Below are 24,905 nucleotides of genomic sequence, written 5' to 3' on the forward strand. Positions count from 1 at the left end.
CCCCTTTAGGTAGTGAGTGAGTGCCAGGGAGCCCCTTTAGGTAGTGAGTGAGTGCCAGGGAGCCCCTTTAGGTAGTGAGTGAGTGCCAGGGAGCCCCTTTAGGTAGTGTGAGTGCCAGGGAGCCCCTTTAGGTAGTGAGTGAGTGACAGAGAGCCCCTTTAGTGAGTGAGTGCCAGGGAGCCCCTTTAGGTAGTGAGTGAGTGCCAGGGAGCCCCTTTAGGTAGTGAGTGCCAGGGAGCCCCTTTAGGTAGTGAGTGCCAGGGAGACCCTTTAGGTAGTGAGTGAGTGCCAGGCAGGGAGCCCCTTTAGGTAGTAAGTGAGTGCCAGGGAGCCCCTTTAGGTAGTGAGTGAGTGCCAGGGAGCCCCTTTAGGTAGTGAGTGAGTGCCAGGGAGCCCCTTTAGGTAGTGAGTGAGTGCCAGGGAGCCCCTTTAGGTAGTGAGTGAGTGCCAGGGAGCCCCTTTAGGTAGTGAGTGAGTGCCAGGGAGCCCCTTTAGGTAGTGTGAGTGCCAGGGAGCCCCTTTAGGTAGTGAGTGAGTGACAGAGAGCCCCTTTAGTGAGTGAGTGCCAGGGAGCCCCTTTAGGTAGTGAGTGAGTGCCAGGGAGCCCCTTTAGGTAGTGAGTGAGTGCCAGGGAGCCCCTTTAGGTAGTGAGTGAGTGCCAGGGAGCCCCTTTAGGTAGTGAGTGAGTGCCAGGGAGCCCCTTTAGGTAGTGAGTGCCAGGGAGCCCCTTTAGGTAGTGAGTGAGTGCCAGGGAGCCCCTTTAGGTAGTGAGTGAGTGCCAGGGAGCCCCTTTAGGTAGTGAGTGAGTGACAGGGAGCCCCTTTAGGTAGTGAGTGAGTGACAGGGAGCCCCTTTAGGTAGTGAGTGAGTGCCAGGGAGCCCCTTTAGGTAGTGAGTGAGTGCCAGGGAGCCCCTTTAGGTAGTGAGTGAGTGACAGGGAGCCCCTTTAGGTAGTGAGTGAGTGACAGGGAGGCCCCCCCTCTAGCCGCCGCCGCTCCCCCCTCACCTGGCAGTGTAGTCAGACCTCAGGATCAGCGGCGACCCGACCAGTGCCAGCGGGCGCCGGACGCACCCGCTCGATATGCGGAAGTGATGTCACTTCCACATATCAGTGCGGGCGCTGGGTCCTAGCGCCGCACGATTGGTCGCCAGCTCGCCGCCTGATCCTGAGGTCTGAGTGACGCGGCGGTGGAGGGAGCCGCTGACGGAGGGGGTGGCGGCGCGAAGAGATCCGTGGCACCCCAGGACAGATTGGGGGCACGTGCCCCCCCAAAATGGGGCTAGCGACGCCCCTGACGCTAAACCTGACTCTCTCTCTCTCTATATCACACTAAACTAAGCCTAACTCTCTCTGATTCTCCTCACAGCAAATATTACACACTACCCTACAATCTAGCTCTCACACTCAATCTACAATCTGTCATACCTAGCAATACCTAGCTAACTCACTAATCCTCACTCTACTCTAAGCTCACTCACACACAGTCTTTAAAAAGACTTTTGTTTTATTATTTATACAGTAAAGTATATCTCACACACAGTAACAAAATATGGGTCTGTCTCTCTCCTCTGCTCCACAAGACTGAAACCCACAAGATGGAGGACAGCCTCTCCTCTATTTTATACAAGATGGGTGGGTTAAGCTGTGATAGGTCGCTAGGAAATGGTTACTAACGTATGATTGGTCTATCTTTTTAAAGCAGCCCTATTTGTTCAGCAATTCCGCGGAATTCCGCATTCCGGCAGCTTACCTGATTGGTTCCTTCATTCCGAATGCAATGATTGGCTTAAAAATACCGTTTGCCGGTATCGCGGAAATTCCGCGGAATTCCGTTTCCGCATCATACAGTTTCCGCGTTCCGCATTCTGATGCGGAAGCGTAAATTCCGGCCTGAATTGGGGAAATATCAATTCCGCGATATCCGAATGAGCAACCCTAGTTCCAGAGTTGCAATCCTGTAGTGCATCATCCACTTTCTGTTTCCAACTGTAGTATGTCCACATTTGTAGTGCAATTTGCCAGTATTCTCTGTAACCCTTAGTGCTGACATCAGTTCCAAAATCATTAGGGCCAAGCTGTCAATGCCTAGATCCGACATACACAGAAATAACCATTAGATTTAACCTCAACACCCGCATCAATCTAAATCACTCCATCCTTAGTACCATTAAAGTATCAAGTGCTTATTACTGTGCAAAAAATATTGTCTTCACCATCATGTATATTGTGCACAGTGGTATTAGTCCACATCAGCAAAAGAACTTTTACAGGATCCAACTGATTCATACAGATTAAATGCGTAGGCTTCAATAAAGATTTGTTCGTCGGGTGTCTTAAGAATTCTAATTCTGTTCTTCATTCAGCCTTGATGGGTTATGGGTCTGCTGCCATCATCCAGAAACATTTGCATGATAAAAGGCATGCTGTGGAGATGGAAGAAGAAAACATGGCATTGAAAATAATATTAGGAATCACAGTACAACCCTTATATAAGTGATAAACAAATGATCTCGTCATCATGGAGAATGCTAAATAGAAATACTATTAGTGATCAGGGCCGCCGCTTTCATTAAGGCAAAGGGGGGAATTGCCCCAGGACCCCAGAGCCTGTAGGGCCCACAGGTTGTGTGTCCCCTCCCCTCCAGCTATGGTGACCCCATACATGCCTACAGGGAATGAGGAAGAGAGGCGTCGTGGGGTTATGTCCGGAGTGTAGAGCACGATGCTGCCTCCTGTGTCCTGCCTGGATTAGGTAAGACCCCAATGTGTGTGTCCCTCCCCTCTAGCTATGGTGACCCCATACATGCCTGCAGGGAATGAGGAAGAGAGGCGTGGTGGGGTGAAGTGCAGAGTGTAGAGCATGGTGCTGCCTCCTGTGTCCTGCCTGAATTAGGTAACACCCCACTATGTGTGTCCCTCCCCTCCAGCTATGGTGACCCATACATGCCTGCAGGGAATGAGGAAGAGAGGCGCCGTGGAGTGAAGTCCGGAGTGTAGAGCATGGTGCTGCCTCCTGTGTCCTGCCTGGATTAGGTAAGACCCCAGTGTGTTCCCTCCCCTCCAGTTATGGTGACCCCATACATGCCTGCAGGGAATGAGGAAGAGAGGCACCGTGGAGTGAAGTCCGGAGTGTAGAGCATGGTGCTGCCTCCTGTGTCCTGCCTGGATTAGGTAAGACCCCAGTGTGTTCCCTCCCCTCCAGCTACGGTGACCCCATACATGCCTGCAAGGAATAAGGAAGAGAGGCGTCGTGGGGTTATGTCCGGAGTGTAGAGCATGGTGCTGCCTCCTGTGTCCTGCCTGGATTAGGTAAGACCCCAATGTGTGTGTCCCTCACCTCTAGCTATGGTGACCCCATACATGCCTGCAGGGAATGAGGAAGAGAGGCGTGGTGGGGTGAAGTGCAGAGTGTAGAGCACGGTGCTGCCTCCTGTGTCCTGCCTGGATTAGGTAAGACCCCAGTGTGTGTGTTCCCTCCCCTCCAGCTATGGTGACGCCATACATGCCTGCAGGGAATGAGGAAGAGAGAGGCTTTGGGGAGAAGTCCACAGTGTAGAGCATGGTACTGCCTCCTGTGTCCTTCCTGGATTAGGTAACACCCCAATGTGTGTACACTCTGAATTTGTAAGGGAAAGGAGGAGGGGAATAATGGGGACAATGCTTTTCTGGAGATATGGTGGACATCTAATGATTTAGAGTGGTTGGCAGTGTAGTGGGATGGGTCCTGGGAGTCGGCTCGGGGGCTGCGGGGGGAAGGAGGGCATTGCTGGGGGGCCCAAGATACTTTTGCCCCAGGGCCCCAGAAGTTACAAGTGCTGTTAGTGATGAGCCAAAATTGCGCATTTTACATCGTAATTTGCAATTAGGATGCAAAATCATAAAGCGTAATCTTCAGGAAACGCGTAATGAATTTTGCACTCATTTGTAATTTAGCATCTACTCCTAATTATGCAAGGTTTTGCGTAATTCCACAGAATTATGCATAATTTCACATTAACTCATAATTATTTTATTAATTGCAATTTTGAATAATTACTCGTACTTATACAACAAATGTGCATAAGTATGGAAAACTGTGCATCATGTATGCATATTTTTCATAATTACAAATTAGCTATCAAGTTCATTATCATAATTACATAAATTATGCAAAATTATGAGCTGCACACACACTCATAATAATGAGAAATTTCATGTAATTTACACAATTACGAATTACCTATTATGATTGTAATTATGAAAATTACGCAAAATTGCACAGGAACAACATTTGCCAATTACGATCATCACTAAACTGTATATTCAATAGATACAGGCGATGTGGCGGATTAGAGTGTGGAGGGAGCAAGACATCCAAGGCTATGCCACATAACAGCCACAGCGTTCTCAAGTCTGAAGAAGCAGTCTCTATCTTGCGTGCGAAGCAAAGAGTCCAGCACTGTTTGACTGTTTATTGGAATAATGTTAAAGTTCAAAGCCATGCAAAGCATCGTGCAAACACATGAAAAATTATAGAAAGTGCTTGAAGGGTTAACATCCCATGTGGCATCGTATGTTGGGTGCTAGGTGGGACATGACTGACGACCGTTTCAAGCACCAGCTGCTCTTCATTTGAGGTTTAGACTCGTAGCAGTATCACTGGTGTGCAAAATGGTTGTCACGCACATCACACCTAGCCTTATCTTTTATTATATTGGGCTTCTATTTCTACACATATCTGTTGAAATGTGTGTTGATAGTAGGATATCGGTAATGGTACAGTTGGTACTGACATATTCTACTATCTCCTTCCATTATCCTTCAAACTAACCTCCCCCCTACTTATGCCTATCACTAACCTCCCCACTCCCTCCACATGACACTAACCAACCCTCTCCCAATGCCTAACACTAACCTCCCCACTCCCTCCATCTGACACTAACCAACCCTCTGCCAATGCCTAACACTAACCTCCCCCTCCCTCCACTTGACACTAACCAACCCTATGCCAATGCCTAACACTAACCTCCCCCTCCCTCCAACTGACACTAACCAACCCTCTGCCAATGCCTAACACTAACCTTCCCCTCCCTCCACCTGACACTAACCAACCCTCTGCCAATGCCTAACACTAACTTACCCACTCCCTCCACCTGACACTAACCAACCCTCTGCTAATGCCTAACACTAACCTTCCCACTTCCTCCATCTGACACTAACCAACCCTCTGCCAATGCCTAACACTAACCTCCCCCTCCCTCCACGTGACACTAACCAACCCTATGCCAATGCCTAACACTAACCTCCCCCTCCCTCCAACTGACACTAACCAACCCTCTGCCAATGCCTAACACTATCCTTCCCCTCCCTCCACCTGACACTAACCAACCCTCTGCCAATGCCTAACACTAACCTTCCCCTCCCTCCACCTGACACTAACCAACCCTCTGCCAATGCCTAACACTAACTTACCCACTCCCTCCACCTGACACTAACCAACCCTCTGCTAATGCCTAACACTAACCTCCCCCTCCCTCCACCTGACACTAACCAACCCTCTGCCAATGCCTAACACTAACTTCCCCCCTCCCTCCACCTGACACTAACCAACCCTCTCCCAATGCCTAACACTAACCTCCCCCTCCCTCCACCTGACACTAACCAACCTTCTGCCAATGCCTAACACTAACCTCCCCCTCCCTCCACCTGACACTAACCAACCCTCTGCCAATGCCTAACACTAATTTCCCCCCTCCCTCCACCTGACACTAACCAACCCTCTCCCAATGCCTAACACTAACCTCCCCCTCCCTCCACCTGACACTAACCAACCTTCTGCCAATGCCTAACACTAACTTTAAATTTCTCAATAACTGTATCCCTGACCTGTCTGGTGTGTTCTTTAGACTTCATGGTGTTGTTGCTCCCAATATTCTCTTAGACAACCTCTGAGGCCCTCACAGAGCAGCTGTATTTGTTCTGACATTAGATTACACACAGGTGCACTTTATTTAGTCATTAGCACTCATCAGGCAATGTCTATGGGCAACTGACTGCAGTCAGACCAAAGGGGGCTGAATAATTACGCACACCCCACTTTGCAGTTATTGATTTGTAAAAAAATGTTTGGAATCATGTATGATTTGTGTTCTACTTCTCACGTGTACACCACTTTGTGTTGGTCTTTCATGGGGAAATCCAATAAAATTGATTCATGTTTGTGGCAGTAATATGACAAAATGTGGAAAACTTCAAGCAAACTACCTGCACCGACCTCGGCCTGGATCGTGACTACTCTCTACCTGCCTTATTTGTACGGTTTCACAATTTTTTAAGTTTATTCATAAATGTAATTAATTCAATAAATTTGTGTTCTAGTCTTTTATTTATACGCAGGCTTTTATTCTGGCATATTTTGGTGAGTTATGACTTCAGAATTGGAGGCCTAAAATTCTTGAAAAAAATGTACCGCTTTTGACTCATAATTCCAGACAGAAATGCACCGCCAGGGAAGTTACTGACTATATCCTTTGAAACAATACAAGCACATTCATTTCTTCAGCATCCCAGCAAGGCCCCTGGTGTCTGACAGTGAACTTACCACCATAGTTCTAGAAGAAGCAAGTCCCTGAGATCGTTCAGCATTTCTTTCATTTCCATTAATTTTCTGGTGAGAAAAGACATACTGTATCAGCGACAAATGATTAATATAAAGAGAAGATATCACAATCCCTCACAGAAGAAATATTGCTGCTGAGTCTGACCTGATCATGGAGTGTGGCAGGAAATACATTAGTTTAGGTCATCCCTTATGTTGGTGGAAGCCAGAAATATGGGCTCCTGCTAGCGGCAGAAACGTGGGCGTTGCCACAGATGACACTATAAATTGTGTCTGCTCTTTAGAGAGTGATAGACCAGCAGCCTGAAGTGATGGACTGGTGGGTACAGCAGGGGTTAGTGTAGTGTAGTGCAGTGTAACTGGTGGGGGGCAGCAGGGGTTAGTGTAGTGTAGGGCAGTGTAACTGGGGGGTACAGCAGGGGTTAGTGTAGTGCAGTGTAATTGGTGGGGGGCAGCAGGGGTTAGTGTAGTGCAGTGTAACTGGTGGCTACAGCAGGAGTTAGTGTAGTGTAGTGCAGTGTAACTGGTGGGGGCAGCAGGGGTTAGTGTAGTGTAGTGTAGTGCAGTGTAACTGGGGGGTACAGCAGGGGTTAGTGTAGTGTAGTGCAGTGTAACTGGTGGGGGGCAGCAGGGGTTAGTGTAGTGTAGGGCAGTGTAACTGGTGGGGGGCAGCAGGGGTTAGTGTAGTGTAGTGCAGCGTAACTGGTGGGTACAGCAGGGGTTAGTGCAGTGCAGTGTAACTGGTGGGTACAGCAGGAGTTAGTGTAGTGCAGTGTAACTGGTGGGGGGCAGCAGGGGTTAGTGTAGTGCAGTGTAACTGGTGGGGGGCAGCAAGGGTTAGTGTAGTGTAGTGCAGCGTAACTGGTGGGTACAGCAGGGGTAAGTGCAGTGCAGTGTAACTGGTGGGTACAGCAGGAGTCAGTGCAGTGTAGTGCAGTGTAACTGGTGGGTACAGCAGGAGTTAGTGTAGTGTAGTGCAGCAGGGGTTAGTGTAGTGTAGTGCAGTGTAACTGGTGGGGGGCAGCAGAGGTTAGTGTAGTGTAGTGCAGTGTAACTGGTGGGTACAGCAGGAGTTAGTGTAGTGTAGTGCAGTGTAACTGGTGGGGAGCAGCAGGGGTTAGTGTAGTGTAGTGCAGTGTAACTGGTGGGGGCAGCAGGGGTTAGTGCAGTGCAGTGTAACTGGTGGGTACAGCAGGGGTTAGTGTAATGTAGTGCAGTGTAACTGGTGGGTACAGCAGGGGTTAGTGTAATGTAGTTCAGTGTAACTGGGGGGGCAGCAGGGGTTAGTGTAGTGCAGTGTAACTGGGGGGGGGGGGGCAGCGGGGGTTATTGTCGTGTAGTGCAGTGTAACTGGTGGGTACAGCAGGGGTTAGTGTAATGTAGTTCAGTGTAACTGGGGGGGCAGCAGGGGTTAGTGTAGTGCAGTGTAACTGGGGGGGGGGGGGGGGGCAGCGGGGGTTATTGTAGTGTAGTGCAGTGTAACTGGTGGGTACAGCAGGGGTTAGTGTAGTGTAGTGCAGTGTAACTGGGGGGGGGGGGCAGCAGAGGTTAGTGTAGTGTAGTGTAGTGTAGTGCAGTGTAACTGGGGGGGCAGCAGGGGTTAGTGTAGTGTAGTGCAGTGTAACTGGTGGGGGGCAGCAGGGGTTAGTGTAGTGTAGTGCAGTGTAACTGGTGGGTACAGCAGGGGTTAGTGTAGTGTAGTGCAGTGTAACTGGTGGGGGGTAGAGTTGGGCCGAACGGTTCGCCTGCGAACGGTTCCATGCGAACTTCAGTGGTTCGCGTTCGCGTCCCGCAGGCGAACTTTTGCGGAAGTTCGGTTCGCCCCATAATGCATCATGAGGGTCAACTTTGACCCTCTACATCACAGTCAGCAGGCCCAGTGTAGCCAATTAGGCTACACTAGCCCCTGGAGCCACTCCCCCCCCCCCTAATAAAAGGCAGGCAGCAGCGGCCATTACGCTCACTCGTGTGCCTGCGTTAGTGAGAGTAGGGCGAGCTGCTGCAGACTGTCTCTCATAGGGAAAGATTAGTTAGGCTTAGCTTGTTCCTGGCTGCATACCTGTTCTGTTCAGTAAGCCCACCATACCTGTTCTGTTCAGTGAGCCCACTGGATACCTGCATACCTGTTCAGTGAACCCGCCACTGCATACCTGTTCTGTGAACCCACCACGGCATGAATCAGGGAGAGAAAGAAGGAAACATCCGGGCACCATCCGTCTTTAAATGCGTGGCGGTGTTTATTGGTTATAGCAGGTCACATACCATTGGAGCTGTCAGCTAAACATCAATGTGCTGGTGGTGGTGAGTTGGAGGTGGGGGTGCCAGGTGTCAGTCGGGGCTTGCGACGGCCGTTTCGCGTCTACTAGACGCTTGGTCACGCTGCGCTCCTATTGCTGAGGCGGGCTGAAAACATCCGGTATATGCGGGAGGTAGCCCCGCCCTTTCCGGGTGTCACGTCCGCCTGTGTTTGGAGAGGTCAAAGGGAGGGATTGCGGAAAAGGCACAGACGCGCGGCATCTGGCCGGCCGGACTACATTACCCATAGTTCGTTGCGAGAGAGGAGCGGCAAAGGTACTGGGAAACCCCGCCTACACCTTGCCTACCAATGGTTAGCGACTATCGTCGCCAGCTCCACCTAATACATAGCAACGTATTTACTCTGCATATATTTTATCAGAGTGTCTAAAAATATGGTAGACGTGCCCAACCAGTGTAAAACATTCTTAACACATGGTCAAATGCCGCGCGTGCGATTCCGCATCCCTCCTGGAATTCCGTGTTGAGTGGCTTAGTGATCACATTGGTGAATTAAAAGAAGCCTCATTTAAAAACACGTAAGACCTGGGGAAATAAGACCCAGTTACAATTCGCAATAACTCTTAAGCTACAGTATATACCCTAGATACACTTATAAATTAAAATTAAAAACTTATCATGGCAATAAATATATGCAATGTGCATGCACACATACACATGCATACGCCAGGGGTGGGAGATCGGGGGTCAAACAAGGGCACCAAACCAAATCCAAAGCACCACCATCATTAAGACCTGGTCACATACAGAACACGAAATTGATATCCCATTAATACATTTATTTATTTGCTACCCTCCCCCCTATTCTATGCCATTTCCCTCGTCCCTAAGGCATATAGGGGAAACTTCAATTAGGGGTCTAGCATGCATGCCAATTCAATCTTGTCGTTAAGACCAGCCGGACCCATGGCCTCCGTACGCAGAATAATACAAGTTTCCCTTCTGAGAAGTAATCTCTCCCTATCTCCCCCTCTCCTTGGGGCCTCCACTTTTTCAGGAGAAGTCATTCCCCAGGCCTGCATTACTCTTTTGAGCCGAGGACTCAACTATTGCCCCACCAAAGATTTCGACATTGTAGCCTTCACTATTGACCTTTATAGAGCCGTACGAAAATTGGTGATCTGTCAGAAGTTCGGAGAACAGGATAATGGGAACAAATATCAGGAGAACACAGCACCTCCAAATGTAAATTCCACACACCCAATGACAGTAGCCGCAAAGATTGGCGAGCCGGGGTTTTCCCCTGGTGCCACCAGTCAGGCAATGGAGGGTGATTTAATAGATGCCCCTCAGATGACACAGGGTCCTACCACTAGCATCTTGGTCCCAGTGCCAACAATGCAGTGGGAACCCACGGATGAGGAGGTAGAAGCCCTACTGATGGAACTTTGGGAAGAAGGCGGGAGAATGGACTGGCCTTGTGCCCTATCTGAAGGGGGACTCACTCTGGGGGACACCCAAACCTTCAGGGCTTGTAGGTCAATACGACCTTTCCCGGTGACCCCAGGGTCTAGCATTGATCACTTCTTTGACGCTGTCCTGAAGGATATGAAAGCTCAAATTTATGAGCAAGCCCTTCCCAATTTGAACAGGGAGGAGAGAAGAGCTCTTGACTGGTTGAGAGTGAACGATAAGTTGGTCATAAGAGGTGCGGATAAGGGTGGAAATTTAGTTATAATGTCTGCTCAACAATATAAAATGGAGGCCGAAAGGCAGTTGAATGATAAAGACACATATTGTCCGCTCTCTTGTGATCCAACCGTTCATTACCAGTCGGATCTCAGGGCACTCCTGGATAGGGGTACCGCACGGGGATTTCTCCCAAAAAAATTGGCGGGAGATCTCGTCCCGGCCTTTCCTAGACGACCCGTGTGGTACCACATCCCCAAATTACACAAATCGATGGCCGCGCCACCGGGACGTCCCATAGTCTCAGGCTGTGGGTCTCTTACCGAGAGATTGTCCAGGTACCTGGACCACCTTCTCCGCCCTCTACTAGCAGGTGTGCCCTCTTATTTGAAGGACACCCTGGAGGTTTTGCGAGATGTGGGGCGTGCCGCCTGGGTCCCCGGGGACAGACTGGCCACCATTGATGTGGTCAGTCTGTACAGCAGGATTCCCCAAGACTTGGGGGTACAGGCCGTCAAGAAATTTTTGCAACGTACCAATAGAGATGAGGATTTCATCGAATTTATTTGTGAATGTTTGCACTATGTGTTAACACACAATGCCTTTATGTTTGACGGTCGGTGGTACCAACAGGTGGCGGGGACAGCAATGGGGACCCCGGTGGCATGCACCTTTGCGAACCTCTTTTTGGGGGCGTGGGAAGAGTCTGCTGTGCACTCGGACTCTAATCCGTTCCGGGGACACATCAGACGGTGGTCCAGGTATGTGGACGACGTCCTGGTGGTGTGGTCTGGCACCCTACTCGAGTTCGAGGGATTTCTAAACTACCTCAACGATAATCAAATCAACATGCAGTTTACTTCTGAAATGATTGGGGAAGAGGTGGTGTTCCTCGACCTCAGACTTAAAGTAGATGGTGATAGAATAATCAGTGAGGGCTACCGTAAGCCGACTGCGACAAATTCAGTCCTCCACGCACAGAGCTTCCATCCCAGACATGTGGTTGAGGCGATCCCATATGGACAATATTTACGTCTGAGGAGGAACAATCAGTTGCAGTCGACTTTCGATCAACAAGCATCAGAGCTGACTGACAGGTTTGTCAAAAGGGGTTATGACCCTCAGTTGTTGATTAGGGCGAGAGGCCAGGCCGCTGAGAAGGACAGAGCAACCCTTTTGGAGAATAGAAAGGTGCAAAGCAAGAATGAGGATAAGATGGTATTTACATTTGATTACAGCCCGATGGCCACCAAAATCAGAGAAAGCATCTATAACCACTGGGGCATGATACAGCAGGACCCAGAAATGATGGGGAGGGCTGAACAGCCGCCAAGGGTGGTATTTAGAAGGGCTCCGACCCTAGGCAACCTCCTGACAAAAAGTGAGTTTGTGTCCCCTAGACAATCTACCTGGTTGGACCGATGTGCCACTAAGGGTAATTTTAGGTGTGGTTATTGCAAATATTGCCCCAAGTTGATCACACAGAGAATTATTAATGTAGGAGGAATTGAGTTCCAAGCTAGGGGACTCTATACATGTCAAACGGATCATGTGGTCTACGTGTTGTTTTGCCCTTGTAGGAGATACTACATAGGGCAAACAACTCGACCAGTGAAGAAACGTTTTGGGGAACACATCAGCGTGGTCAAGGCCGGCAAGAGTTGTACCAGACTGGTCTCCCACATGAAGGAGGCACATGGGGGGGAGAGTCATGGTCTAAGGTTTGCAGTGTTGGAAATAGTGGAGGCCCCAAGGAGAGGGGGAGATAGGGAGAGATTACTTCTCAGAAGGGAAACTTGTATTATTCTGCGTACGGAGGCCATGGGTCCGGCTGGTCTTAACGACAAGATTGAATTGGCATGCATGCTAGACCCCTAATTGAAGTTTCCCCTATATGCCTTAGGGACGAGGGAAATGGCATAGAATAGGGGGGAGGGTAGCAAATAAATAAATGTATTAATGGGATATCAATTTCGTGTTCTGTATGTGACCAGGTCTTAATGATGGTGGTGCTTTGGATTTGGTTTGGTGCCCTTGTTTGACCCCCGATCTCCCACCCCTGGCGTATGCATGTGTAAGTGTGCATGCACATTGCATATATTTATTGCCATGATAAGTTTTTAATTTTAATTTATAAGTGTATCTAGGGTATATACTGTAGCTTAAGAGTTATTGCGAATTGTAACTGGGTCTTATTTCCCCAGGTCTTACGTGTTTTTAAATGAGGCTTCTTTTAATTCACCAATGTGATCACTAAGCCACTCAACACGGAATTCCAGGAGGGATGCGGAATCGCACGCGCGGCATTTGACCATGTGTTAAGAATGTTTTACACTGGTTGGGCACGTCTACCATATTTTTAGACACTCTGATAAAATATATGCAGAGTAAATACGTTGCTATGTATTAGGTGGAGCTGGCGACGATAGTCGCTAACCATTGGTAGGCAAGGTGTAGGCGGGGTTTCCCAGTACCTTTGCCGCTCCTCTCTCGCAACGAACTATGGGTAATGTAGTTCGGCCGGCCAGATGCCGCGCGTCTGTGCCTTTTCCGCAATCCCTCCCTTTGACCTCTCCAAACACAGGCGGACGTGACACCCGGAAAGGGCGGGGCTACCTCCCGCATATACCGGATGTTTTCAGCCCGCCTCAGCAATAGGAGCGCAGCGTGACCAAGCGTCTAGTAGACGCGAAACGGCCGTCGCAAGCCCCGACTGACACCTGGCACCCCCACCTCCAACTCACCACCACCAGCACATTGATGTTTAGCTGACAGCTCCAATGGTATGTGACCTGCTATAACCAATAAACACCGCCACGCATTTAAAGACGGATGGTGCCCGGATGTTTCCTTCTTTCTCTCCCTGATTCATGTTTGACAGTCTTTGTTCCTGCCACGATCCGAGGAGCACACGTCTGTGCAGGTGGACGCGAGGTCACTGGAGGAAGGGTGAGAGACATATTGTTTGCTTGTTGCCACATACACGTTTCTTTGCAATTCTGTAAGAAGGGAGTGCCACTCAATACATCTAAGTCTCACAAGGTATTGGAACCCACCACGGCATACCTGTACTGTGAACCCACCACTGCATACCTGTTCAGTGAACCCACCACTGCATACCTGTTCAGTGAACCCACCACTGCATACCTGTTCAGTGAACCCACCACTGCATACCTGTACTGTTCAGTGAACCTGCCACTGCATACCTGTACTGTTCAGTGAACCCGCCACTGCATACCTGTTCTGTGAACCCGCCACTGTATACCTGTTCTGTTCAGTGAACCCGCCACTGTATACCTGTTCAGTGAACCCGCCACTGTATACCTGTTCAGTGAACCTGCCACTGCATACCTGTTCTGTGAACCCACCACTGCATACCTGTTCTGTTCAGTGAACCCGCCACTGCATACCTGTTCTGTTCAGTGAACCCGCCACTGTATTCCTGTTCAGTGAACCTGCCACTGCATACCTGTTCTGTGAACCCACCACTGCATACCTGTTCTGTTCAGTGAACCCGCCACTGCATACCTGTTCTGTTCAGTGAACCCGCCACTGTATTCCTGTTCAGTGAACCCGCCACTGCATACCTGTTGTGTTCAGTGAACCCGCCACTGTATACCTGTTCTGTTAACCCGCCACTGCATACCTGTTCAGTGAACCCACCACTGCATACCTGTTCAGTGAACCTGCCACTGCATACCTGTTCTGTTCAGTGAACCCGCCACTGTATACCTGTTCTGTTCATTGAACCCGCCACTGTATACCTGTTCAGTGAACCTGCCACTGCATACCTGTTCTGCGGTGCGTTACACGGTGAGTTTGGTGTGTCAGTGTGAAGCAGTACCTTAATTACACTACCTGATTGATGTATACACATGCAAGATGTTTTAAAGCACTTTAGGCCTGTCATTTAGCATTCAATGTGATTTCTGCCCTTAAAACGCTGCTTTGCGTCAAATCCAGATTTTTCCCGGGGACTTTTGGCATGTATACCACTCCTCCACCTGGGGGTCCAGGTGTTAGACCCCTTGAAACATCTTTTCCATCACTTTTGTGGCCAGCATAATTATTTTTTTCCAAAGTTCGCATCCCCATTGAAGTCTATTGTGGTTCGCGAACTTTTCCGTAAACCGAACCTTCCGGGTTCGCGAACCTAATATTGGAGGTTCGGCCCCACTCTAGTGGGGGGCAGCAGGGGTTAGTGTAGTGTAGTGCAGTGTAACTGGGGGGGGGGGCAGCAGGGGTTAGTGTAGTGTAGTGCAGTGTAACTGGTGGGGGGCAGCAGGGGTTAGTGTAGTGCAGTGTAACTGGTGGGTACAGCAGGGGTTAGTGTAGTGTAGTGCAGTGTAACTGGTGGGGGGCAGCAGGGGTTAGTGTAGTGTAGTGCAGTGTAACTGGTGGGGGGCAGCAGGGGTTAGTGTAGTTTAGTGCAGTGTAACTGGTGGGGGGCAGCAGGGGTTAGTGTAATGTAGTGCAGCAGGGTCAGTGTAGTGTAGTGCAGTGTAACTGGTGGGTACAGCAGGAGTTAGTGTAGTGTAGTGCAGTGTAACTGGTGGGGAGCAGCAGGGGTTAGTGTAGTGTAGTGCAGTGTAACTGGGGGGGGGGGCAGCAGGGGTTTGTGTAGTGTAGTGCAGCAGGGGTTAGTGTAGTGTAGTGCAGTGTAACTGGTGGGGGGCAGCAGAGGTTAGTGTAGTGTAGTGCAGTGTAACTGGTGGGTACAGCAGGAGTTAGTGTAGTGCAGTGTAACTGGTGGGGAGCAGCAGGGGTTAGTGTAGTGTAGTGCAGTGTAACTGGTGGGGGCAGCAGGGGTTAGTGTAGTGTAGTGCAGTGTAACTGGTGGGGGAAGCAGGGGTTAGTGCAGTGTAGTGTAATTGGTGGGTACAGCAGGAGTTAGTGTAGTGTAGTGCAGTGTAACTGGTGGGTGCAGTAGGAGTTCATGTAGTGTAGTGCAGTGTAACTGGTGGGGGCTGCAGGGTTTAGTGTAGTGCATTGTAACTGGTGGGGGCTGCAGGGGTTTGTGTAATGTAGTGCAGCAGGGGTTAGTGTAGTGTAGTGCAGTGTAACTGGTGGGGGGAAGCAGGGGTTAGTGTAGTGTAGTGCAGTGTAACTGGTGGGGGCAGCAGGGGTTAGTGCAGTGTAGTGTAACTGGTGGGTACAGCAGGAGTTAGTGTAGTGTAGTGCAGTGTAACTGGTGGGGAGCAGCAGGGGTTTGTGTAGTGCAGTGTAACTGGTGGGGCAGCAGGGGTTAGTGTAGTGTAGTGCAGTGTAGCTGGTGGGTACAGCAGGGGTTAGTGTAGTGTAGTGCAGTGTAACTGGTGGGGGGCAGCAGGGGTTAGTGTAGTGTAGTGCAGTGTAACTGGGGGGCAGCAGGGGTTTGTGTAGTGTAGTGCAGTGTAACTGGTGGGCGGCAGCAGGGATTAGTGTAATGAAGTGCAGTGTAACTGGGGGGCAGCAGGGGTTTGTGTAGTGTAGTGCAGCAGGGGTTAGTGTAGTGTAGTGCAGTGTAACTGGTGGGGGGCAGCAGGGGTTAGTGTAGTGTAGTGCAGTGTAACTGGTGGGGGCAGCAGGGGTTAGTGCAGTGTAGTGTAACTGGTGGGTACAGCAGGAGTTAGTGTAGTGTAGTGCAGTGTAACTGGTGGGGAGCAGCAGGGGTTTGTGTAGTGCAGTGTAACTGGTGGGGACAGCAGGGGTTAGTGTAGTGTAGTGCAGTGTAACTGGTGGGTACAGCAGGGGTTAGTGTAGTGTAGTGCAGTGTAACTGGTGGGGAGCAGCAGGGGTTAGTGTAGTGTAGTGCAGTGTAACTGGTGGGGGCAGCAGGGGTTAGTGCAGTGTAGTGTAACTGGTGGGTACAGCAGGAGTTAGTGTAGTGTAGTGCAGTGTAACTGGTGGGGAGCAGCAGGGGTTTGTGTAGTGCAGTGTAACTGGTGGGGACAGCAGGGGTTAGTGTAGTGTAGTGCAGTGTAACTGGTGGGTACAGCAGGGGTTAGTGTAGTGTAGTGCAGTGTAACTGGTGGGGAGCAGCAGGGGTTAGTGTAGTGTAGTTCAGTGTAACTGGTGGGTACAGCAGGGGTTAGTGCAGTGTAGTGTAACTGGTGGGTACAGCAGGAGTTAGTGTAGTGTAGTGCAGTGTAATTAGTGGGGGGCAGCAGGGGTTAGTGTAGTGTAGTGCAGTGTAACTGGTGGGTGCAGCAGGGGTTAGTGTAGTGTAACTGGTGGGTGCAGCAGGGGTTAGTGCAGTGTAGTTGTCAGTAATGCGGAGCTTACCTCCATCGCTGCTGCTGGCAGCGGGTCTGTGGCTTCCGGGCCGGTCGGCCGTGCCAATGTGAATGACGTCAGTGGCACTCCAGCAGGGGACCGGTCACGTGCTGCGCAGGCAGTGAATAAGGGCGGACGCACACACTGTCAGCATCGCACCTTTTATGCTCTTAGGAAACGTGTCAGCTGACTGGGAGCTGACTGGGAGTGACGCATTACTCCACCTCCGGATTCTGACTTGCTGGGCTCAATTGGGGCGTGCCTATCCTTCCATTCCAGGCTTTTTAAGCTCGTTTCATTCATTCTCGCATTGTCTACTCTAGCTAACACATCCGTGAAGGCTTCAGACCATAGTAAGTTCTGTGTGTGCTTTGATCCGGCAGGACCCCGGGGATTACACACTAGCTCAGACTTGATATCCTTTTAGTATACTTTATATTGTATTGCTTATTGTATTGATCTGCCTGATTACTCACTCTGATTCTGCCTGCCGATTTTGTATCTCTGCCAATCTGATCTGTTGCCGACTTCTGCCTGATTATTACTCACTCTGACTCTGCCTGCCGATTTTGTACCTCTGCCTATCTGATCTGTTACTGACCCGATCTTCCTGACTTTCCTCTGTCTCTGTCTCGCAGTGTCAGTTGCTGCCTTCTTCTGCCAACTGTCTGTAGTATTGTACGGCGTTTCCCCTCCTGGGACCATCAGAGATCTGTTTGTCTGCTCGTGTCCCTTACACACTAGCAGATCGTTACAGTAGTGTAACTGGTGGGTGCAGTAGGAGTTCATGTAGTGTAGTGCAGTGTAACTGGTGGGGGCTGCAGGGTTTAGTGTAGTGCATTGTAACTGGTGGGGGCTGCAGGGTTTTGTGTAATATAGCTGGACAGTGTAGCTTAGATAGAGTAGCTTAGAGACAGCTTTGGGGTAAAAGGTCCAAAAGACGCTCCTGCACAGCAGGCTTAGAATTTTATTTCACCCTGATTTTTTTTATCTCTAAACCTAGGTGCGCCTTACAGACCGGAGCGTCTTATATTCGGAAAAAAATAAATACAGTATGTTTATATTTATATTTGTACATACTACTTTATATACAATTGCACTGTATTATTACTTTAATAACTGAATATTATTTAATTTTGAACACTTCAATATTGCACTTTTTTGAGGGGGCTTAAAGAGACTCTGAAGTGAGTCTAAATTCCCATTTTAAACTAGTATTTATCTAAAGCACTATAGGTAATGCTAAACCCCGCCACAAAACGAAGGGTTTATACCCCCCAAATCCCCTCTGCTGTGTCCGGGGAGCACTTTCTTATAGAGGCAGAGCTTATGGCTATAGCTCTGCCTCTCGGCGCGTTGATCGCCGCCTCTCCCCGCCCCTCTCAATCTTCCTTCACTGAAAGGGGAGGGGAGAGGCGGAGATCCGCGGGCAGATTGACGCGCATGGAGGCAGAGCTGCAGTTGAAAGCTCTGCCTCCATGCGTAGGAAAATCCACAACCAAGAAAGTTGTGTATTTTGCAGAGGAGATTTGGGGTGTATAAACCCTTCGTTTTGTCGCGTGGATGCGGCGGTTTAGCATTACCTATAGTGCTTTACATAAATACTAGTTAAAAATGGAAATTTAAACTCACTTCAGAGTTTCTTTAACCACTTTACCCCCAGCCGTACGGATTTCTCCGTCCCTTTTTCCATCCTTTTACCACCAGGGACGGAGAAATCCGTACTTCTCGCGCTCCCGCCGCTGCCTGCACCCCCCCTCGCTCATGTGCGCACTCCCGCTCGCATGCATGCTGCCGCCCGCTCGCCCCGGAGATCAATGAACGGGAAAAACCATTCCCGTTCGTTGATCTAAGCCCCGCAATGATCCGCTGCTTCTGTGAGAAGCAGCGCGATCATTGTGAAAAAAAAAACTTTCCCAGCCTCATAGCACTTCCTGCAAGTGTCCGGACGCTTGCAGGTCGCATAAACAAAATGTTACTGTGGCCATCTTGTGGCCAAATAGTAAAACTACACCCTAAAGCATTTTTCACATACAAATACATTAGTTTTACACAAAAAAATTAACTCATTACCTCCCACACTCCCCGATTTTTTTTTTTTTGTAATTAAAAAAAAAATCAAAAATGTACAATTAAAAAAAAATACATAAATAGTTACCTTAGGGACTGAACTTTTTAAATATTTATGTCAGGAGGGTACAACACTGTTACTTTATAAACTATGGGCTTGTAATTAGGGATGGACGCAAAACTGAAAAAAAATGCACCTTTATTTCCAAATAAAATATTGGCGCCAAACATTGTGATAGGGACATAATTTAAACGGTTTTATAACCGGGACAAATGGGCAAATACATTTCATGGGTTTTAATTACAGTAGCATGCATTATTTAAAAACTATAATTGCCGAAAACTGAAAAAGAATGCATTTTTTCCCACATTTTTCCTATTTTCCCATTAAAACACATTTAGAATAAAATAATCCTTGGCATAATGTCCCACCTAAAGAAAGCCTAATTGGTTATGTAAAAAACAAGATATAGTTCATTTCGTTGTGATAAGTAATGATAAAGTTATAGACAAAGAAAGGAGCGCTTAAAGGTGAAAATTGCTCTGGTGCTCAAGGGGTAAAACCCCTCAGTGGTGAAGTGGTTAAACCTTGTTTTGCTTTCACCTTATAATTTTTAATTGTTTTGTAATGTTTTTGTTCATCTTTGGAGGGTATGCCCCTTTAATAAAAAAATTAAAATAAAACCTTAGCTAAAACAATAATCTGTGCACAAATTAGCTTCTAAAAGTCAACTCACCGTATTGCTTCAGGCAGGTCCCTCATCTTGTCTCTCCTTTCTCTCAACTTTCTGGGGAAAGAAAATACAAACTCTTACATCTGACAAACAAACCTTTAAAGAGGAACTGTAGTGAAAATAACATAATGAATACAATAGCATTTTTTTTTAATTATTTAGTCAGTGTTCACACTCTGACATTTATCACTGATGGTGACATGTTTAGTCCTGCCAGGTGATCTGTGCAAAATGTTCGTTACTGAGAGCTCTATGCACAGAGCGAGATACTGCTGGCTTGGCAGTTGGAAGCACAAAATCAAGTGTCCAAATTGTAATTACTTATGGCCATAAATTGCAAAATTTACGTGAAATTTTGTGTCATTGTAATTAGCAGATTACTGTCATCGCTACATATTATAGTGACTCACCTCAAATGTGAACTCATGATGGACTTCTCACAAACGGTGTCCCTGGACCTCTCACCACAGCAGGAATAGGACCCATTTATGTAAGTCCCTCTATGATTCATGTAGATAGAAAATGCATTCTCGATGGAATACGCTGAAACGGGGCACAGCATATGCTGCTGGGACAGTTTCACTTTTTCTGCATTGTCCTCAGAGGAGTGTTGGTAGCCAAGTAAGTGGGAGATTTCATGGATAAGTGTCTCCGGGCGGGAGTTAAACCCCAGGAATTCTTTCTGCTGCCAGAATGGAGTACACAGATAGACAATTCCATCCTCATTCGCCGAACGCACATAAGCAATTGTTCCTGGATGATTACCACCAGCTTTAAACCTCACCTCCTGAACTTCTCTGATCATGTCTTCAACGAGTTGTGTGCTGATTAATGGAATGGAATACAGCCTGTGGCCTCCAAACTGGTCTGGATTGTCCACCAACAGGACTTCTTTCTTCTTCTTAGCATCTTGGAGGATTTTCAGGGTTCTCTGTTTAGTTTCATCAGCCAGTCTATCCTGCTCTGCACTCAGCAAAGAGGGGTCTAAAATTCTTAGTACTTTTTTGACCCAACTCTCCATACTTCCAGGCTTCCCTTCCTTTGGTCATAAGTGGCTAATTTCACAAACAGTGCGTGTTTATAACTCATACAGCACATAAACGTTATCGCAGAACTTCCCATTGTGGAAATTTTTTGTTAATCATCATCACATTACATGTTTCACTTTCGTATTCTTGGAAAAGGCTTGTAGAGGCCGTCTAGCCTTGCACAACAAATAGCAAACAAAGCAGAAGGTTTCCACAAAGTGCCATAGAAATAGTACTCTTGATATAAAACTATTTTTTATTATTTGTATTATTATTATTTAGTATTTATATAGAGCCAACATCTTCCACAGTTTATAAAAACATATAAAATGTACATGAACCTTATTGAGTAATGACTTCTTACATTTATTCCCCTGTCAAAGAAATAAGATATTATTAAAATTATTTAGTACCATATTTTTGGACCATAACATGCTCCTGACGCACCTTGGTTTAGAGGACAAAAAACAAGGAATTAAACCCCGGTGTGCCAATGGTGCAGGGCCATTTTGTGTATCTTCTTTCCCTGATTATTATTTTCCTCTCATACTTCATGTCCCCCTAGTACCTCTTGTGCCCCCCTTGTTCCTCTTGTGTGCCCTTACCCCTTGTACCTTTTGCGTCCCCCTTGTGTGCTCTGTCCCCCTAGTACCTCTTGTGCCCCCCTTGTTCCTCTTGTGTGCCCTTACCCCTTGTACCTTTTGCGTCCCCCTTGTGTGCTCTGTCCCCCTAGTACCTCTTGTGTCCCCCTTGTTCCTCTTGTGTGCCCTTACCCCTTGTACCTTTTGCGTCCCCCTTGTGTGCTCTGTCCCCCTAGTACCTCTTGTGCCCCCCTTGTACCTCTTGTGTGCCCTTACCCCTTGTACCTTTTGCGTCCCTCTTGTGTGCTCTGTCCCCCCAATACCTCTTGTGTCCCCCTTGTACCTCTTGTGTGCCCTTACCCCTTGTACCTTTTGCGTCCCCCTTGTGTGCTCTGTCCCCCTAGTACCTCTTGTGTCCCCCTTGTTCCTCTTGTGTGCCCTTACCCCTTGTACCTTTTGCGTCCCTCTTGTGTGCTCTGTCCCCCTAGTACCTCTTGGGCCCCCTTGTACCTCATGTGCCCTTACCCCATTGTACCTTTTGTATCCCTTTTGTGTACCCTGTCCCCATTGTAAACGTAGTGTCCTCTCGTGCCCCCCATTGTCCCCTTGTGTCCTCCTCTGTCCCTCTGTTTCCTCCTCTGTCCCACTGTCTCCTCCTCTGTCCCCCTGTGTCCTCCTGTGTTATCCTCTGTTCCCCTGTGTCCTCATGTCCCCCTCTTCGTCTGTCTCCCAGCCATGGAGCTGAGCTGTGTCCCAGAGCGCAGCTTCAGCATGCTATGGGGAAGAACAAAGGTAACTTGAACAGTGACCTATCAGGTGTCAGTGGGCATTGTTCCTTAAAGGACACCCAAGGTGGAAATAAATTAATGAAAAACAATTGTATATATCCTCCTCCTAAAAATGACTTTTTAAGATATTTCACAGTTAAAACTACTTTTTAAAGGGAAGGTCCAAGCAAAAAAAAAAAAAATGAGTTTCACTTACCTGTGGCTTCTACCAGCCCCATGCAGCCATCCTGTGCCCTCGTAGTCACTCACTGCTGCTCCAGTCCCCCGCTGGCAGCTTTCTGACCTCGGAGGTCAGGGCCGAATTGCGTACATTTTTACACATTCGCGCTAGTGCAGGAACATTAACACATACATTTTTACGCGTTAGTGGTGCAATGCGTACATTTTTGTTTCTGCACTAGCTGGAATGCGTAAAAATGTATGCAATGTGGCCCTGACCTCCGAGGTCAGAAAGCTGCCAGCGGGGGACTGGAGCAGCAGTGAGTGACTACGAGGGCACAGGATGGCTACATGGGGCTGGTAGAAGCCCCAAGTAAGTGAAACTCATTTTTTTTTTTTGCTTGGACCTTCCCTTTAAGTTTTTACTGTTTATGCTCAATAACACATTCATTGAAGTATGCCAGAGCTAAAATTTATGAACTATTGACCATTTTTATCTCTTTCCTGCTCTCAGAAGCCATTTTCTGCTAGGAAAATGTTTTATAGTTGTAATCTTATCAGTGAGGGTCACACTGTACTCTGGCTCAGTCCTGACAGGAACTACCACTTACATACCTGATGTTTAACTCTTTCAGGAAGAGAAAGGATACAAATGAACAGTTGCATAGTTATTTGTGTGCCAGACACTGTACATACACAAGTCTATCTCATCATGTCACATGTCACTTCAGGTATCCTTTAAACAACAAAGAAACAACACCCACTGACACCTAATAGGTCACTGCTACCCAGCAAGTGCAGTGATTGGCCCCAATGACAGAGCCGTGGTCCAGCCAGCGAGATTATCAGCACCAATAAAAGGACAGTAGCTCCTCCCCATAGCACGAAGCTGTGCTCAGGGACGCAAGCGGATAGAGGGGGACAGAAGAGGACAGAGGAGGACCACTGCAGTGCCAGTATGTATGGTATGTACTGTACTTGTGGGCAGAAACCAGACGCCCGTCCAAATTGTATTATTATAGTTTGAAAAATTCAGAATGTATTTATATAGTGCTGATATCTTCTGCAGCGCTTTACAGAGTACACACAATAGTCGTGTCACTGACTGTCCTCAGAGAAGCTGACAAGCTTATCCTACCATAGTCATAGTATAATGTCCTACCATATTTCTTATTATTTATTAATATTGGTAATAGTTACCAATATTTTACTATGACCTAAACTCTCCATACTATCACACAGAACTCTCCCCTGGTGGTGCCTAACACTTGCGTCCGCTATTCGTAGCCACAGCTGCGTTGTTTTTAGCTGCTCCATCCAAATTTGCCACAGCTCACCTCCCAAGTAACAAGCGTCTCTTAAGGTGGCCACTAATGGTCCAATTTCTAGTGAAAAATTGTTTGAGTGATCAGAAATTCTGGCCGGAAGAAAAATCGTTCAGTACACCATCAACGAAACAATCTTTGCTTCCTATCTATCACAACCAATCAAGAAAATCCAAATTTTGGTTTGACAAAAATCCAAGCGGACAACTATTTTTGTAATCTTTCATAATCGACTGTGCCCATCAACTGAGATTATTTTCAACCAATCCGATCAGAATTTCTGACCGCTCAAACGATTTTTCGCTAGAAATTGGACCATTAGTGGCCACCTTTAATCTCATGGCTGCAGTCACCATCTGCAGAGATCTTTGATCCCACGAAGATGGATCTACATAGATTTGTAGATTATTCATTGGAGCAGATGACATGACTTTAGTTTCTTGGTGTTAAGCAGTAGACCAGCTTTGGCACTTTCTTGTTTGACATTCATGATCAGGCTCTTCAATTCTTCCTCAGTTTCAGCCATCAGACTGATATCATCTGCATATCTCAGATTATTAATATTCCTGTCAGCTATTTTAATTCCAGCACGTGACTCATTCAAACCAGCTTTCCACATTTCCTATTCAGCATATAAGTTAAATAAATAAGGTGACCATATGCAACCTTATTGCACTCTTTTGCCAATTCTGAACCAATCAGTTATTCCTACTCCGTTCTAACTGTTACTTCTTGGTTTGCACACAGATTCCTCAAAAGGCAAATGAAATGGCATGGTATCCCCATTTCCATGACAATCTGCCATAGTCTATCATGATCTACACAGTCAAAAACTTTTGAATAGTCAATAAAAAGCAAAAGTATACATTCTTCTGGAATTCCCTCACTTTCTCTATTATCCATCGAATGTTGGCAATATGGTCCCTTGTGCCTTTCCCTCTTCTTCTTCTAAAACCAGCTTGCTCATCTGGCACTTCTCGCTCCATATATTGCTGCAGCCTGGCTTGTAGAATGCAAGATAAGTGCAATTGTCTAATAATTTGAGCACTGTTTGGCATTTCCTTTTTTTGGGATTGGAATATAAACTTTTGCATTTTTTCTCTGATTTAAAAATGCAAGCGCATAAACAACCCACATAAACACCAATGCAGAGAAAAGTACAGTACATGCCCTATAACCCGATTTTCTGCATGGATAGGTGTGCCCCCAGACTTATAAAAAACTTAAAGAGACTGTGAAATCTCAATTTTTCCACGTTTTTATAATGTAAACCTCTTAAGCATTATAGCTTCAATTAAACCGCCGCAATCCCGACGCAAAACAAGGGTTTTTTTTCATAGAGAAAAAGCCTTGCAAGGCTCCCAGGGCTCGCAGGGCTACATTTCCTTGAAGAGGCAGAGCTTTACGCTGTAGCTCTGCCT

The 24,905-nt window shown here is 47.7% G+C and overlaps 1 protein-coding gene across 1 annotated transcript; it reads right to left on the reverse strand.

The window, feature by feature from the left end:
• Positions 1–1,487: 1,487 nt before the first annotated feature.
• Positions 1,488–20,705, reverse strand: LOC137525875 (uncharacterized). The gene is made up of 4 exons (XM_068247092.1): positions 20,014–20,705; positions 19,607–19,657; positions 6,582–6,647; positions 1,488–2,424 (listed from the first exon to the last, which is right to left on the reverse strand). The coding sequence occupies exons 1-4, from the start codon at positions 20,622–20,624 to the stop codon at positions 2,361–2,363; spliced, it is 792 nt and encodes a 263-aa protein (XP_068103193.1). The 5' UTR covers positions 20,625–20,705; the 3' UTR covers positions 1,488–2,360.
• Positions 20,706–24,905: the final 4,200 nt, after the last annotated feature.

This window comes from Hyperolius riggenbachi, chromosome 7, assembly GCF_040937935.1.
Source record: "Hyperolius riggenbachi isolate aHypRig1 chromosome 7, aHypRig1.pri, whole genome shotgun sequence".
In the NCBI taxonomy this organism is placed as follows: domain Eukaryota; kingdom Metazoa; phylum Chordata; class Amphibia; order Anura; family Hyperoliidae; genus Hyperolius; species Hyperolius riggenbachi.

Bases quoted from the DNA above. Each gene is read 5' to 3' on its own strand.
- LOC137525875 (XM_068247092.1), bottom strand. From the start codon at position 20,624: ATGGAGAGTTGGGTCAAAAAAGTACTAAGAATTTTAGACCCCTCTTTG. The intron at 19,658-20,013 runs GTGAGTCACTAT...TTCTTTCCCCAG, and splicing joins ATCATGAGTTCACATTTGAG to AAAGTTGAGAGAAAGGAGAG. The intron at 2,425-6,581 runs GTAAGTTCACTG...CCATCTCCACAG, and splicing joins CTTCTTCTAGAACTATGGTG to CATGCCTTTTATCATGCAAA.